Here is a 19,419-nt window from a genome sequence, read left to right as displayed (position 1 = left end):
CATTTAATTACAATTTTCATGTAATATATTATTTTTTCATACATAATTATTCAATTACAATTTTCATATAATATTTAATCAATTATTACTTTTACTTTATTTATTATTGTTTAATATTATTATTATTATTATTATTATTATTATTAATGTGAATGTTATCTTTATATAATGAGTTCGTTAACATTATATTATTATATAATTCTGATTTAAAAATATATTCGCTATGAGCAATTTTCATGACACAACCGAATTATGTCTCTTTTTTTTTCAGAAAAATCATTCTGTAGCTTTATTAAAACTCAAATTTATAAGCGTCTTTTCAACTTACAACATGGCGGCGAGTCATGTGATCTGGGACCTGCTACATCAAAGGTGTCGACGCTCACCATATTGTATGTACTTACACTGTGACTCTATTCAATTTAATTTTCGACTCTCGTCACCGACGAGATACTATTAAAGATCGACATCCTTCGCGTCTTTGTAAGTGTTAAGAGTTAAAAACTGATAATATTGTACTAATTTTATGATTTATTAGTTTAGTAGACGTATTTATGCATTTATAACTCAATAATACTTTATTTTTCTTTAAAATTGTGTAATTTCATCAAAGTTTGATTATCAAAAGATGATAACTATAGAGAAAAAAATTGTAATTTTTCTGCAGTATATAGGATATTATTACAGTTTTATAAGTATACATATTTATTTATGAAACATTTATGTAATAAAAAAATCATGAATTTAATAATGTATGAATCAAATATTTATGTTAATAATAGCAAACTTGTATCAATTGTCGATAATGTCAGCGTTCTTCAATTATCTCCGGGCCCTTTTTATACCGCCGAAAATTTGTCTAGAGTTGACGGTTTTTAATAGTATCTAGTCGGTGCTCTTGTCGAGAGATGTATGCGAGAAAATGCTCGCTAGTCGCTTATCTCCGGCCAATCGCAGGCCCACTTGGACTGACTTAGAGAGTCTGATCAACAGACCAATAGCGTGGCAAGGGAACTCGATACACCTCTAGGGAGAACACAGTGCCGCACCATTACTGGCAAGAAGAATTAAAGGAGTAATAATACCGACTAAGCGTTTTCTTAAGCCTTGTGTTTACGATACAAGACATTCAGGGTATTGATTCTTTAACTTTTATCATGGTGAAAATGTAAGCCATTTCACATCGCGTGATTCCCTAACTTTCATCATGGTGTAATTGCGAATCTTAGAGGAGGTCGTTCGGCAAGAAATTTCTTGTTGAATGATAAGGTTCGAGAAAGAAAGGCTGAAAAATAGAGCGAGAGAGGAACCATAACCGACTGAATCGACTGAATTTTATAATTTTAAGGTTAAATATATAATTTTGCACAGTCCAAAGACAAAAATAAAATCAAATGGCAATATACATGGTAATAATTTTGTTAATGGAAAAAATGAAGAGGCCTTTGAACCACATATAAGAATTACACGAAAAATGCTTAGAGATATTCATTTACATTTTCAACAAGATAAACTTTGTAAATAATGGCAGAAAATCATTTAGGCTCAGTTCCATAACTCGCGGTTTATTTTTAACCACTTTTAATCGAAGTTCGACTTATTCATCATCCATTTTCTATTCTAGAATTAGAAAAAAATTAGAAATAAATTGAAAATTAGAAATAAATTGAATTTATGGCCATGTCCGATTTATGCTGCCAACGCTCATGAGTATCGTTTGTTTTCGTTTAACATTTGATAAACAACAAAGATGAAATAATTTTTAAGCATTGTGAGCGTGAATCGGACCGCAGGCTATAGGTTTGTCGCATGCTCCAAATTAATCCAGAGAACACTTAAATCACAGATAAGATAGCAGTTGGAGCAGTTAGGCGATTGCATTCATGTGCTCCAATGTTCATTGACACGAACGGATTTAGGATAAGTGAGCATGTCTAACCTAATCCGTGAGACCATTCGAACGTGTCTCGTTTCGTTTCGGGTATTTTGTGTACCTTGATTATTTGAAAAGCGTTTTTATACAAAATAAATGTGCTTTTAATAAATATAAAAGTTATAAATTAAAATGTCAAAGCTTTTTTAAAAAACAAGCAAAGTAGTTAACTAATAAATCTTTTATTACATTCGTATAACGCTATAAATTTCAAACGTTTCGACTTACAAAATCTTCATCAGTGATAATAAAGAAAACGTACTTATGTAACCCCATTCAATATCAACGAACATATGATATGTAATAAAACATATGATACGTAATAAAAATTATCGCTCTAGGTTAATCTTATTTAGTTATTCCTGCGTTAAGATATTACGGATCGAAATAAGAATCAAGTCAGAAATTTGAAAATCCATAATTGTAAAATTGTGTTTAACTGGTTCTTGTTATCGAGAATCAGTTCAGTCAACAATTTCATATAAAATATTTCGACGATTTTTTCAACGACTATCCTATTATATTTTGTACAATTAAATGTTAATTTCTGATTAAAAAATTATTATATTTAATTCAATATTGATGAACATCAATGATGACATTTTAATAATCATTTTAATTAAAATTTTAATTAAATATTTTAATTAAAAATAAATTTAAATGATGACATTTTATTGTATTGCATTTACATAAGCCTACTTTTCTATATAAAAGTTATATTATATTTTTATATTATATTATATTTTATTTTATTGTATTAATATTATTTTATTTTATTTTTTTAATTTTCATTTATTTTATTTAATTATTCTTTTTATTTATTTTATTTTATTTATTTAATTTTATTTTATTTTATTATTTTATTTTAATAATATTATACTATATTGTTATAGGACTTGGTTAGGTGGCGCGAGAGTGGATGCATGCGAATGTAGCGATGAATTAGATTGTGTACTGAAGTGTAATTAAAGGCGAAAAATATAATAGGATATTAGATACGGATAAGTAAGATACGATGACTCAGAAGTGACAAATAAAGGTGATAAGAACTTCATAGTGATAGAACTGTTCTATATGAGATAAGGAGAAGGTAGGTACGTGAAGTTATGGCATCGAAAGACGCGAATGGCTCATCAGGAAGAGGGTGGGGAGGGGGCCGGGAAGGGAAAGATGGTGGATAGCAAACAGAGGAAGTTGACGACAGAAGGGAGGGGCGGCGAGAAAGAGGTAACATTTAGGTTAAATGAAGAGACAGAGGAAAAAACAGAGAGAGGAGGTAGAAGACATAGTAGAGAGGAGGTTAAATTAATGATAGAGGAAAGAATAGCTTTTATGGAAAATATAGGGAGGAAATAATCATAGAAAGTCAGAAGGTCAAGGAAAGATTTTGGGAGGAGAGATTTAGGGGGATAGAAGAGAAAATAATAGAAAGTGAAAATAAGGTAAAGGAGTGGATAGAAAAGACTTAAAGAGATGGGAGGAAAGAGATAAAAGATAGTAAAGAGAGATAGTAAAGAGATAAAAGATAGAATAGAGAGGAAGATAGGAGACGGTTATACATCAGGAGAGGGAGAGGAAGAGGAGGAGAGAAGTGTATATAATAAGAGAGAAAGTATCTATAGTAGGATTGCGAGTGTATGTAGCGGAAGGTGATTAGAAGGAAACATGGATAGGTTAAATGAAAGAGAGATAAGAGCAGTGTGGAAATTGGTGGATAAAGAATGAAAGAAAAGAAAATGCAATATTGCAAGAGATTAAAAGAGAAGGAGATAAAGATATAGAGAAAGGCAAAGAATGGGCGCAGAAATTTATAAAGCAGAAAATAGGGATAGATGTACAGGTAATCATAGAGGATGAGCGGACCAGTAGTGATCATTAAAGTGGATATGAAGAAATAAAGAGGGAGGTGATGAGAAACAAGAATAAATTAAGAGGTGGGAAAATTTTTTTCGAAAATGATTTAAGTTTTGAGGAAAGGAAGACGCAGGTTAGGATAAATAAGTGAAAACACAGGAAAACAAGGCGGGAGATATAAAGATAGGATATAGGAGAGAAAATAAGGAGGCTTTAGAAAATTGGGCAGAAATAGCGAGAGGGGAGGAAAAGAAAGAGAAAAATAATAATAGGAAATATGTAATATGTAATAAGTTAAAGGAAACGGTAGGAGGGGAACAAAATTTATGTTAAGCCAAGAAGGGAGTGTGGAAAACTTAGGAGAGGATGGAAGGAGAAGAATTAAGAGAGATACAAGGGAAAAAGGGATTCCGAAGGCAAATAAAAAAAAAGCGGAGGAAATGTTATGTTTTGGAACATTGCAGGAATATTGTGTAATAAGGATAAAGTAATAAGGATAAAGATTTTTGGAACTATGTAGGCAAGTTTGATTTTGTAAGCCTATGTGAAACATGATTAGCAGAAAATGAATAGAAAAAAGTTGAGGGGAAGTTACCTAGTTCACATAACTGGGAATGTATATATGCACACAGAGAAAAGAAAAGAGGCAGAGCTATGGAGAGATTTATAATAGGCATAAAGAAAAACTGAGCTGAGGAATCGAATCTGATATATAAAAATAAAAAAGGAGTGATAATGTCGACTATAGGTATAAGAGAAAAGAAGGTTGTAATAATATCGGTATACAATAGGGGAGTTGAAAAAATTTAGAAAGAAAAGTTAGAAAGAATTCTAGAGGACATGGAAAATGAGGAAATAATAATAGGTGGATTTTAATATAAGAACAAGTGAACTAAATAAGTAGTGTGGAGTGGAAAGAAGAAGAAAGGAGAAATAAAGACAAAGTGATAGGAAACGGAGGCAAAGAGTAGATTGGCACAGAGAAAAGAATGGTAATATAACATTTTAAATGGATTGACGAAAGGAGATTGGGATGGGGAATATACTTATGTAGGTTATAGGGATAGTATGTTATTGATTATGTGATTATAAATGAAGGTATAAGAGAAAACGTAAAGGAATTTGCGATAGGAAATAGGGTATGAAATGATCATAAAAGAATATCAAGAAAAGACAAAAATCTATAATTGGCGAAACAGATCAAAAAGGAGACAATAGAGAAAAAAATGACAAAGAATCAAGAAAATGGTATATGGAGCGATGATCAAGAGGAAGATAAAAACTAAAAGTCGAACTAAGAACACAAGGATTGATGAGATAGAAGTTGTACCAGGAAGAAGAGAGAAATACAGAGAATAGGAGATGAAGATTAGGAAAAATAAGCAGGAGAAAATAGTAGAAGAAAGAAGAAAATTTAAGGAGAAGAAGCAAAAAGAAAAGAGAGAAGAAGAAGAAACGGAATTGAGAGATTTAAAGAAGGAGGCAGAAATAGAAATTTATAAACAAAAAAAGAGGCAAGAAGGTATAGAGAGATAATAACGATAATATACAGAGATAATTGAGATAGAGAAATGGAGGCAATATTTTATGAATTTTCTAAATGGTACTGAAGTGAATGTACAGAAAAAGGAGGAAATGGAGGCAAGACATGGAGAAGAAGGACAGAAAGAATTGAAAGAGGAAGAAATTAGGGAGTATTAAAGAAGATGAAGAACAAAAAGATGTGAGTATAGATGGAATCCCGATGCATAGAAATATGCGGAAGATACATTATGGAAAGACATGATAGAACTATTGGAATAAATTTGGAGACAAGGAGAGATGCCTGAAGATTGGAGGCAAAGTATTGTATCATTATATAAGAGAGGAGACACAGAATCGGTAAGAAATAGAGGGATATCGTTATTATGTACAGCGTACAAATGGTATGCGGAGATTTTAAGAATTAAATTAGAAGAGGAAGTAGAGAAAAAAAACATAATTGCGGAGACGCAAACAGGATTTAGAAAAGGCAGGTCGACGATGACATATTCGTAATCATATTCTGAATCATTTGATTCAAAAGAGCAAGCAGACAGAAGATAGGGAGAGGAAAATATATGTTCTTTGCAGATTTGAAGCGAGATTGGCGCGCAAAAAAGTGCTCTTCCATCAAGACAACGCGCTGTCCCACAAGTCGACCATTGCAATGACAAAATTACGAATTGGGCTATGAATTGATTCCTCATCCATCCTATTCTCCGGATTTGGTCCGTGTGACTTCTTTCTGTTCCCAAACTTAAAAACTTGGCTCGGTGGAAAGAAATTCTCGTCAAATGAGAAAGTCATTATCGCCGTCAATGAGTATTTTGCAGACTTTGAGACAGCCTATTTCAAATGACTACCAAACGTGAACTATGCGTCCTTTCTGGCTGAAATTTGGCCTGAAGGAGTTAGAAGAGTGGATCTTTCGAGATGTCGCGTCATCAAATGGATTATAACGCCATTTCATGGAAATTTACGAAACTTATCAAACGACGCACGTATATATATGAGGACACGGAAGTTATGATCAGAACAAACAGAGGTTTGATAAGATGAGAAGTTTCAGACAAGAAGTTAGGCAAGGGTGTGTCCTGAATCCACTCCTGATTAATTTGTATATTGCAGACCTTGACAGAGAGTTAAAAAATAGAAATATAGGGGGAGTTACGGTAGATAGTATAAGGATATGGAATTTAGCGTATGTGGATGATATAGTGCTGTTAGCGAAAAATAGGATTGCGCTGACATGATTGATACACTAAGGAGATTTTTAAAAGGTAGGAAACTAGGATTTTTAAAAGGTAGGATTGTGCGTCAAAAAAACAAAAATAATAGTATTTAATAAGCCTGAGAAGGAAAAGAAGGAAAGATGAAAAGGGAGGGTAAAAAAATTGAGGAGGTACAATGTTTTAAGTACTTAGGTTTTACTTTTAATAGAAAAGGTGATTAGAAAAAGAGATTTAATAGAAAGGTCATATAATCGAGTAGGAAAGGGAGAGCGGCAGCCAAAAAGGTATGGAGTTTAGGAGAAAGACTATGCAAAAATGATTTTATAAGGAATAGGTACTGTTTAAATATCTAGTACAAAGTGTTATGGAGTATGGAGTAGAGATCTGAGAAGAAAGAGGAAGTCTAGAGAAAATTATGTTAGATTATGTGAGATGAATACTCAATATAGAATTCTGCATTCCGAGATATGTGATAATGAGGGAACTAACTAAAATGGATAAATTAGGGATAGATTGGGGAATGAGAGGCCATAAGATACGAGAGGAGATTAAAGAAAAGGAGGGAGGATGGCCTATTTCGGAAAGAAAAAGGAAAGGGTATATATGGTAAAGAAAAAGAAAGGTTTTACAATAGGAATGGATAGGAAATAAATGCTAGCGAATTAAGGAATGATGGAAATGAAAGGAGGTTAAAGGAGGAAATAATTAGAAAGAAAAGGAATGGGAACAAAGACAGTAGGAAGATAGTAGGATGAGGACTGCGAAATACAATGAAAGGTACAAAGAGTTTGATACGGGAAATAGATGTCTCAATTATTTAAGGAAGGAAAACATATGTAGGAATGGGCGAAGGCGTGCGAGAGTTAGTTAGGCTTAGATGCGGGAATATGGAAGAAGGAAATAAATATTGACTAGATAAGAAATATAGAGAATGCGTATTTTGCGGAATAGGGATAAACTATATGGAACACTATGTGGAGGAATACCCAAAAGTATGTAATTATTGTAGTTTAGGGAACTAGAAAAGGATAAGAAGGAAATATAGAAGAAACTTTAGAACGAAGAATTAGATTCAGTTAAATGTAAAGTTTTAGATAAATTAGAGAGAGAAAGAAAAAAAGAGATCAGGAAAAGGAAAACGGAGGAAAAGACAACTAGCGAGATAAAGGACATGGAGTAATATATTTAGGCAGGAGAACAAATTTGTATCTAGAAATGCGTGAGATACGATTAAAAAAGCTGTGACATAATATTAGGAATATATATTGTACTGCGACATATCTATTTATTAAATGCGTTTTTATACAAAATGAATCTAAAATACTTTTTTCAATATAGAACCATTATGCATGCATTTCAACCATTATGCATGCATGCGTAACATATTCCAATCATACCATCTTCTGAGGTAAGACAAATGAAGCTCTTAATTGATCTATGGAGTATGCTCTAATGTGACGCGAATAATCTAGTCGCCATATTGATTCCGGTGACGTGACATATTGGAGCGTGTTGGGCATGTTGGAGCGTATGACGCGAAACAAACCTCTTAACTCCGTAGGTTTCAGCATGTTCCAGCATGCTCCAATATGCTCTTGCTATAGCTTCTACTCACTTCAATGTGCGTATTAGAATGAGTAAATGCTATGGAGCATTTTAGAACATGTTAGAACATGCGACGCAAACAAATCTCGTGAAAATAGTCCTGGCGCGATTCCGTAATTATTTTACACATCTACCGACAACTATCAGTGCTATTGCGCAGATATTTTATATGGTGAAAAAGCTGCGCAACGACAATTGTCGATAAAGACAGTTAAGGGTCCTCTACATAAAAATCGTAGAGTCCTAAGTCGTAGGAAACCAACTAATCACAATTAAATATAAAGAGAATACTTGATTAGAATTGGTCAGTTTCCTATGACTTAAGACTCCGCGACCGTCTACGACTTCTATGTAGAGGACTCTTTACGGAATCGCGCTTCTAGGTCTAATTGAGAGGGAATCCACTAAACGGAATGGATTTTTATGTTTGGACGCCATTTGCAATTAATCTTAATCCGATCTTATCTCGGTCCTGTTCACAACAGGAGGCTTATTACGATTCTTGAGAGTGAAAATTACGAAGATCGAATTTATTAGAATATTTATAACTTCCTAGTGAGTTTGCTCATTTTTGTAATTCACTTTGTCTAAAGAACCGTAATAAATCGCCAGTACTCAGTTGACAGTTTTTAGTCTTTGTTATTATATGATTTGATGCTTTCGACATCGAATCGACATCGATTAGAGACTTCTTTTTTGAAATACTTTTTAGTTTATTTGGATTTATATTATAATCGCAAATCAGCAACAAATACGTGATCAGTACCTAATCTCATGATACTGCTTTACAAATGGCGCCCAAACGTAAAAATCAATTCCGTTCAGCGGATTTCCTCCCAATTGGAGGTCATAAATCAGGACGATTTTTTTTGGCTATCGAGTTGGGTCTCCTTCTTTCTTAGAGATTTCGCAATAAAAGGAACAGAGAATAGAGAATAGAGAATAAGAATTTCAACCTATCATGTATTGTGAAATATACAGTTTCTGATAGGTTGAAATTCTTATTCTCTGTTCTCTTTCCTGTTCCTTTTATTGTGCGGAATACCTTTACTTGGTTATGTTCAGATTTCAATTCGAGTGCCACTCTGTCCTTGTTATGCTTGGTTTATGCTTCGATCTTAATCCTAAAAGCTTAAAATTCAGCCAACAGGATTGCCAGTCTTAATTGAAGGTCCTAACTGAAATTTGTATTCCATTGGCTGAATTTTAAGATTTTAGGATTAAAATCGAAGCATAAACCAGATATTATTTATCAAATATAAAGTTAAACAAGATTAACATGACACCTGAAGAATAGCCGAGTGGGAATCTGAATCCGTCTCTTCGTGATACTCACTGAGCGCTAGAATCCTATATGTGAGAGAAGCGACATTCATCCCCCACTACTACTTTTACTACATATTCAGCACCGCCATATTTAGTCTGCTCCAGTTGACCAATTCCTATGAAACTATTTACTCCATTGTAAAAATCATGAATTCCGTCAGGATGAGGTTAAATAAGTATTAATATTTTTGTGTTTTCTTGTTAAATAATATAGCGATTAAATAATGCAATTAAAAATGTTACAAAAAAAGATAAACGACATATTGTATATTATTAAATAGTTTTATAATTTTATTGAATGCATTATTAATATGCAATAACGTTATGTATTTTTGTAACATGATTATGTTTCTATTTTGCCGGAAAGTATTTCGTAAATACACAAAGATGATAAGATAATTACATAGATCAGGTTAGTTTAATTGTCATTAATTATTTCATAATTATTTCATTGTAAATGTATATATATGTACATATTTGTTATGAAATAGTCATATTTTCTACTAAGTTTTTCTGACATAGTTATTTTTCTTAGTGCAAAATCAACCTTTAAAAAATTCGAGAGATCAATGCAATCCAAAAACTCTTTGTAATATTGCAAATAATAAATCAATCATCGATCAATTGAAAGTCCAAATTGATGAAGCTTCACAAATAATCATTTGTCTGAAACACGAGCATGATGATGCAAACCTAAATAAATTAAATATGATGCTTTCTGATATTGAACAAATGAAGAATGAGATGTGTTATACGATTAATAAAATAATATAAATCAAATTATATATTTATTTATAACAATATTTATATATTAATTATAATATTATAGCTTAAGCTAATAAATGTACAAATATTGAAATATATCTTCTTATTCTTTATACTAATATTTCGATTGAAATATAGGTTTCTTACTGGACTGTTCTAAATTTTTTTTCCTCACTTTTGTCAAATACTATTTATTCTCTCTATATATTTATTACTATATATTTATTATTTTAGATATGTGTATGTACCAGTTCAGCTATAGAAAGAAAACATATGACAACTCTCCTGCGGGCATAATTTATGGCGGGCTGCTTTAATTAGGTGGGGGATAACACTAATCAGAAATCGCGACGCCGATGTCACTTTTTTCATATATAGGACTCTGAGCACTACATAACCTTACGATCCAAACAGCATTAAAGAAGAGAAATAATAAACAGTAAACAATAAAAAACAACAATAAAAAAAATGATATTAAAAGTTATCTATAATAGACAAGTTATTCTACATTGTGAATTATAATAAATAATCATAGATTAATTCCTTTTTGAGTTCTCAGTGAGCGATTTTTTCGGCTGAATGCAGCCATTCCTATTGGCTATTTCAACATTTCCGACCTAATTGTCTATAGTCCAATAGCGCCTAGTATTATTTGTATATAGTTAGTTACTTTGTATTACTTTGGTACGTCTTTATCCAGCTCTTGTTTAATGTTCACTTCTACCAATGTAGATTAACTTCAATTTCAATTCAACTAATTCTTCATCTTTTTCTAGTTTTAAGAATTATAAAACGGATAAGACGGAGTAAGTTAAATAATGATAAAAATTTATCTATATTGATAGAAACGGGCATAACATCCGTTTGAAAGATATCTCTCTCTCTCTCTCTCTCTCTCTCTCTCTCACTCACATCATTCTTACTATCAGTGGCATCAGTGCACTAGTATATGTTCTGTGAGTGCACCACTGACTTTTCTACGCATACATATTTACGCTACGCGCCTGCTCGCACTTTCTTGGCTTGGCTCTTTGTGGCCAGTGTGACTCAATAACACGGTATTCGATAATGACATTAGCGATACATGCGACTACGTCTCGCTCCATCTCGCTTGCAGAGTGATTGCTCAAGATCTATTTGTCCACGCCGAGAGCGAATTCGAAAAGCGCATTCCCAACCGAATTCATCAATTCCAATTTTCTCGAAAAATTCTAAAAATTCTAAAAAATTCTCTACTGTGTGAGTGAAATTCGTGCAAAAATCATGGAATGCGCCTTCGACATACATGGGACACACTAATTGTAACGGACTCGAACTACAATGTTAAATTCTTGCTTGAAATCTTCAGGCTTTTTTTAAATATTTCAAGTATCTTGATAATTAAGAGATTTATCATGCTTTTTGTCTCCTTGCAGGATGTCAATGTAAGAGAACGATTGTATCTGTAATATCTCAAAGTCGTTAGCAAATCGAACAACAACAGGATTAAGTACACACACAGCCTTTTCTCTGTCGAAAGCAGGCGCAATGATGGATACAGATCCACCGGAATTTCTGTCGAAAGATGATGAGATTCAATATTGGATGGATCTTGCAAACCAACTACTTCAAAGGTAGATTGTCTTACTGCTTTTAAAACCGGTTCTGTTCAACGCGCTTGTTGAACAATTAGAAAATATATTTTACAATTTACATAAAAATATTGGGCGTTTTCCTGCTAGAGACAGAGATAAAATAGTATATCGTTTAATATTACATTTAATGTAATCGTACTGTTAAACTCTTAACATCAAAAATAAGATTGCAAACAGAATTTAAAGAACTTTATATAAAAAATTAACATTCATGGGAACTTTCATCTCATTTGACTTATGTGTTCGGTTTTATTTTACTGTGTTCATTATTTGAAATATATATAACTCTCTGCTCTGTATTTATTCTGTATTTAGTTTTAAATGAGGATAACTCAAATGAAGGTGTCGAAATGTCAAAGTTGTTGTTAATATAATTTATTATATATGTCTAATAAATCTAATAAATATATCTAATAATTTATTATACATAAGCACATCCAGTATTGGCTTTGGTTTCTTTTATATAATTATCATGTAAATGTATTATAATGTATTATAATTGTAAAATGTAATTGCAAACAAGAAAGATGTAATGATTTATTTACTGTATTTTTTGTTGAAAAATATCTGATATCAGGCATCAAGATCTAGCTTCGACATTTCTTTATTTATTTGATTTAAATTTATTTTTCTATGAAACTGCCATGATGTAAATTACAATAAGAGTCATCTATTAGGATCAAAATGACGTGATTATCAGGGTCTGATTATTAGGATTGTAAATATATGATTCTCAATATGTGCCATGTGAGTCATAGGTGACCTGTCTGGATTTTTTTCTTCTTTATAATAATTTTTAATAATAGTTTTTTTATGAGAGAGAAATACATTTGAAAGGCTTTTTGCAACAGTAGGCTAATCCACATTTTACAAAATGTGGATTAGCTCATTATTATTATAATTCTTTCGTTTTACTTAACAAATGTAATTAATAAATAACAGTATCAAAGATCACAAGAGATCCACATGATACAATGAACAAATAATTTAAAATTAATGCAAAACATGTTAATGCAAAACAATTAATAGGATCAAATGAAAAATGTTACTGTGCCTAAGACATTACTTTATTCAAAAAGTATTAATCACACAATTGATACAAAATTTTATTGCATTATGTAAATTAAAATATACATATACAAGTTATATTTTTAATTATCTTACTTAATGACTAAACAATGAATCATTACTTTGCATTATTTTGTATTTCACATAAGTTTTTAATGATTTGTTGGAGAATATTCTTTGTGCATAATAGATATGTAATAAAAGCAATTATAGTGATTTCTCTTTAAAGTAAAAGAGTTGAAAATAGTATTTGTTAATATCCAGGAAAGATGATGTTGAGAGGGAACTAGAAGAATTCCAAGAGAATTCGCAGATGCTGGAAAAAGAACTGGAGACCTCACTAGAACAAGCAGAAAAAACGAATAGAGAATTGAGGCAGAGAAACACGAGACTTGCCACAGAAGTCGAACAATTGAGAACGCGACTAGATCAACAGTCTGCGGATTGCGCCATGTTTCAGGGAAAGGCACAAGATTTACAGCAACAACACGAGCACTTACTCAAGTATATTAGAGAACTCGAACAAAAGAATGACGATTTGGAAAGAGCACACAGGTACTTGATATTTTTTCAATTAATAATAACTGATAAAAACTGATAATAATTCGATCGTTAACAATTTAATAGTTAATAAAAACTATATTATTTCTCTTGTAGGATAAATAGGGTCACGGAAGAAGAAATAGAAGCTAAGTTTAATTTAGCTATAGAAAAGAATGCCTTGCTCGAATCCGAACTTGATGAAAAAGAAGGTCTAAAAATCATAGTGCAAAGATTAATGGACGAAGTTAGAGGTGATCGATAATCTTTTCTTTCAACACACTTTACAACGATAGCTAATATTCTATGATATTTTAGATTTGAAGCAGGAGATACAAGTACATGAAAGACATCATGCCGACAATAACAAGTCTGTTGAAAGAGTTCGTAGCATCGTTGATAGTAATAAGCTACAGGCTGAATTAGAATCGAATTCACCCGCTAGCCAAATAGTCTCACAAACCATACCTCAGAATAATACGACGACTTCACCGATAAAAAGTAGGTTGTATAAAACTTTTGTTAAGGCAAAGTACTTTTTCCACTTTGCATTGAGAAGACAATCGTCAAAATTGATAGATATCACAAATCAGCGGATGTCAAAAAGTGCAAATGGTTAAGAAAATGAAAATATGTACTGCATAAATATGTACTGCATAAAATAAATGTTACTAATTATTATTATTAAATATATAATTTAAACTACTATCTCTTCTGTATTTTATTCGCTATTTATCTTGAGATATTCAACTATTTAACTTTAATTTGTGAAATTAAAAAGGGATTACAGCAATATATGTGCAGGATGCTTTGATGTAACTAAATAAATATTTTTAATAATATTTTCTTTTTCTTTGTTTCGGCTTCTCCAAAAAAATCTTGATACAATTAAAATTATTTAATATATATATATATATATATATATATATATAAACCACAAATTTATCAAAAATTTATAATTAGAAATTTATTTCACATAATTTAGTTACAAATTATTAATTTGACTTGTGTTTTTCGCTAGTTGGACACGGGATGGTAGGAGGTGTTATTGGGAATAACAATAACAATATGAGCCAACCATTACCACCCTGCACTAGAATACTAGCAATGAACATGATCGGTGACCTTATGCGAAAAGTCGGGGTAAGCATATACAATATATCTCGAATATTTTCTTTATTACACACCTATAGTTTTCTAAGCTTGAAGCATGGCTTGAAGTTTTTCCGTGTCTTTCCGTATCTTTATACACATAACATAAATTATATATTTTATATATATTTTATATATAAAATTGCTATGTATGAATTTAATGGTACAAAGCAATTATCTGTGTAAAATATGAATTTTTTCAGTTTTTATTAATTTTTCTAGTAAAGTGTATTCGTTAAAAAATTACATCACAATTAAATTGATAAAATATATTATTATGTGTACATATATAATATACAATTGATATGTAAGTAAGTCGGACTTGATTTGCACTTGGAATTAGATGGGAGTTAGTGTGATGTAGTTGGCATTTTGGTAGCTTGACAGGTGGGTCTGTGTGGGCTGTAGGAGAATAAAATGCACTTGTCCGAGTGAACAAATATCAAATACCATCTCGTCTACTGGCCTATCGGCAGCCCAGACTCACGTGTCTACTCACTGTATAAGGCAACAACCTAGACCGACCGCGTGCAGATCTTCGTCGTGATTTCTCCATCGTTAATTAAATTATTTTGCATCTCCTTAAAGAGCAGGTCTCGATATTTTATTTTCTCTTTTATTACAAACGCTTTTGGTTATCCACATTAATCATTTTGGCTTATGCATTGTCGACATTTCATGCCTGCACTTATCAAAACAATAATTCTTGTGATATATATTGTAATATATTTGTTAATCCAACATTTGTCACAATCTTGCAATATAACACTTGTTGTGCTTGTCTATTATAGCTCTGAAGGTATTCTTAAAAAGTAGCATATCTTTGATCATAATTATTTTTTTCTACAGGCATTGGAGAACAAACTGAACACGTGCAGAAATGCGTTCCGAGAAGATCAAGTTCGCGATCTCTACAGGTAACATAATAGTCACGTTTTAATCATGTTAAATTGCGTTGTTATACTCTTATTTTATCGTGCACTGTACTCACAAGTAAATGTCATGCATCCATCTTACGGTACATCTTTCTCTTTTTATCTTGTCGTTAATCAATCTTGAAAGCACGTTTCTTGACAAATCTCGAAATTCCAAACGAAATCGCACAAAATCATACATGTACATGATATACTCACTAACTTAATCGTACTTATTGTTAGTATAACAATGTTGGTTGTGTTCTTTCTATCGATTATACTTGTTATGATCAGCGCCAAGACGTCCAATTTCTATATATTTAAGGCTTTTTATGCAATATTATGTAGCACTCATTTTCTTAGTTCAGAAGATTGAGACGTTTTATAAAGATAGACGCATAGTTCTTCCATTTGATAGATAACTGCCTTTATTATATAGCAAAGATTCTTTATTTTAATTAAATTTACACAACTAATTTCCTTTTCGCAATTATATTTATCTCATCTTATTCAATCACGATTATTTTTAGTATCAAGTATGTTACTTCTTTTTATAGGAAGTTTATAGTTTGTCTGCTTATGCTTCTTAGACAATTGTTAAAATTAAGTGTACGAGTAAATAATGACAATGGCATAGTTTTAATCATTTGTGTATTTCCTAAACCCTGTTGTGCCATGTTTGAGTATGTTCAAAAATAAATATGTCATTATTTATTGGGAGTTATATTTAAATTTTGTTTAAATTGCTCTTTTTTTTATCAAATTCAATAATTTTTTTGAAATTAAAGACTTATTTACGTATATATTTATTTCCCGCGATAAATATGTACAGTAATTCTCCATACTTATATTATGTGCACGTGAAATTTCGATGCAAAATGCAATAGACACATTTCTCTCAATGTGTTCGAATTTGTGCATATTTGTATAAATTAGAACACGAAGTATTTAGCTTAAAATGTATATACAGATAATATACGCGCGCGTATATAGTCTCTCATAATTCTCACAACCACAATTCGTGTCGGTCCATTGGAGATATAATAGATACGATAGCACATTTTACACAAAGCTTGCTTACTAGTAGACAATAATTACGCGAAATTCGACTAGAAATTCATTAAAAAAAAAAATGAATGAGCCGTTAATTGTAAAATACACAAATGATAAATTTTATATAATTAGCTACATTTTTCACGCGCGAGTAGAGAAATATTCATCAAAGTACAAAAATTGAAATTGTAAAAAACTGTGCTAATAACACGACTATGTAAATGATACACATATGTACGAGAATGCCAATAATCGGTCAAAAGACATTATTAAAACAATAAATATATATATATATATTTTTTTTTTAATTTTTAATTTTTTAATTTTAATTATCTCAGATATGACTGTGTGCTGAATCGTTCGGATTCATTAACCACAATCGATCTGAGATACTAATAATTATTTCGTAGATAGGAATGTCCGAATATTTCGGCGCCTTATCATTTGTATTATTAGCGTCTCAGATCGATTGTGATTAGTATCGGAATGTTTCGCACATCTGAAATAATTAAAATTAAAAAAATTAAGAATATACATATACTGTGGTAATAAGATAGGTAATTCTTAAATTTAGTGATAATATATGCGAGTACATATATTGTATATATAGACGCTAAGCGTCAGGGCATGTGCAGTTACATTAAGAATTTATTTGGCTCTGTAAAATAAAAGTGTGATGTGATTTAAACACAGTTTTGAAGCGTATACATCGTAAACTGTCGTAAAAGGATGCTTTTTTTATTTACTGCCATATTGTGTCATAGGCCAAAGTTTATAGTCAATTATATTTTAAGATTGTCTTAAATAGTCTTAAGATGTCATAAACCAAGATACAGAATCGTACTAGCATCTTAAGACGTTACTTAAGATGCTTAAAATAAGAAGCGACAAATATCGGTCATAATCTAGGTTAACAAGAGTTATTTGTGACTCGATCCATAAAGAAAAAGTATTAATGTAGAAAATATCACATGTACTGCCCAAAATACGAAATGATACACACTTGTGAGTCCCTCCTTGCATGAATAGCTATTAATTTTATATTGCATCCTTGTGCACATATTGCATCTTTTGCCATGTGATAAAAATGTCATGTTTTCTCTAAATATGTGTTAAATTAATTTCGAGATATTTCCGATTGTGCATATTTCGCAAGTGCATATTTCGTATCTATGCACAGATTTTGATCATTAAATATTCACTATCACAAATTCTCGTTCGATGTATGCTTTTATTTCTTCAAGGATGTATTACATTCAAAAAATAAAAAATTATGAAAACATTGTAGTAATAAAACATTGTAGTAATAAAATAAAATTTTTTTGGCAGCGATTTAGAACATAGATAAAAAAATTGTTGCAATAAGTAATCTGTTTTTCATCTTTATCAGTGCTCCATTGGAATTGTATAGAAATGTATTGTAAAATAATAACAAAAATCTATATTTTTTAATATAATTACTTTAACTATTCAAGATGATTTATACAGTTTTATTGCGATGAAGAGATTAGTTCTATAAATAAGCAAAATTTATTTACTTATTTATTTAAAACGATTAATCTCTGCATTACAATGAAAATTTGTATAAATCATCTTAAAAAGTAGTTGTACAAAAAATTCAGATTTTTGTCATTATTTAAAAAATGTTAACGTTATATAACAAATAATAATACCAAGTAAACTATAAAAATGTTCAATAAAAATAGAATGTTGTAGACATAACTTTCATATGTATATAGTTTATTTAAAATATAAAAATTAATGCATTAAAATGTAAAAATGAGTGATACATCCTTAAAGCATTAGAAGTAAACGCAAGCTATAACAAAAGATTATTGCGTCTGTTCAATTAGAGCTAGACGACAGGTCCGAAGCCCAGCCACAGGAAACAACAACCATATTCGATTATAAGCGAATTTAATGGAAAGGACATAATAATGTCGCAGCGATCATATGTTCGCACGTCCCGTTGCGATCCCAATGTTAATATTAGTTGGAAATTTCTTTGATGACGGACTTCTGTTCAAGTTTCATTAAGTTAGCCGCTAAGAGAGTTCACGCAAGATTGGAAGACATCGCTGTGCTTCAACGTGAAAAAATCTGATTTCTGATTTACGGAGATACGAGGTGGTAGATTCTTATATATATTCCTCTCGACTGTGTATGGATTTTCCCAATAACAGTGTTCCATATTGTCTCGACAACATTTGTCGCGATATCTTGCTAGAAAACATCGCACAGAATAATTATAGTGGCAAGTCGATGAATCATCGCTGTAAAAATTATCCGTTTCAAGTATGAGATAGATATTGAATATTTGCTGTAATTATTGCGAGCGATATTTTTCTAACAATATCGACAAACGTCGTTAAGAAAATACGATCGTCGTCCAGCCTATAATATAGTCCGTACTATAATATAGTCCGTTTTTTTTTTCACACAAGTAAAAGATATATTTTATTATTAAAAAAAAAGAAATAAAAAACCTACAGTGATTGCAAAAAGTAATTCGTATATGGAGATATACATCTTTAAAAAAAAAACCTTATTTTTAGAAAGTAAACATTAATTAGCAATTTATTAATAAAGAATAAAATAGATTGTGTATTTCTCAAAATTATTTTACCTAAAAAGATAATTAAAATAATAAATAAATTATTTATATATAATAAGTAATTATATATAAATTATATGATAAGTAAAAAATTGTATTATTTGGATGCTCAATTCGTACAGTCAAAAAATTTAGTAATCATCAAAATTTCTTAATCATGAACACGATTTTCGCAAAGCTCTTTCGTTTATATTAGGAGAGAATATAC

General features: G+C 31.0%; 1 protein-coding gene across 1 annotated transcript; it reads left to right on the top strand.

Moving 5' to 3' along the window:
* Nucleotides 1-11,763: 11,763 nt before the first annotated feature.
* On the top strand, nucleotides 11,764-18,508 carry LOC105626887 (nuclear distribution protein nudE-like 1-A). The gene is made up of 7 exons (XM_012208177.1): nucleotides 11,764-11,849; nucleotides 13,203-13,493; nucleotides 13,596-13,732; nucleotides 13,797-13,979; nucleotides 14,500-14,621; nucleotides 15,480-15,547; nucleotides 18,451-18,508. The coding sequence occupies exons 1-7, from the start codon at nucleotides 11,764-11,766 to the stop codon at nucleotides 18,506-18,508; spliced, it is 945 nt and encodes a 314-aa protein (XP_012063567.1).
* The last annotated feature ends 911 nt before the right edge of the window (nucleotides 18,509-19,419 follow it).

Source organism: Atta cephalotes (genome assembly GCF_000143395.1).
Source record: "Atta cephalotes unplaced genomic scaffold scaffold00007, whole genome shotgun sequence".
Lineage (NCBI taxonomy): Eukaryota > Metazoa > Arthropoda > Insecta > Hymenoptera > Formicidae > Atta > Atta cephalotes.
Note: the sequence above shows the minus strand (reverse complement) of the source record. Positions and strands in the feature narration are given on the sequence as shown.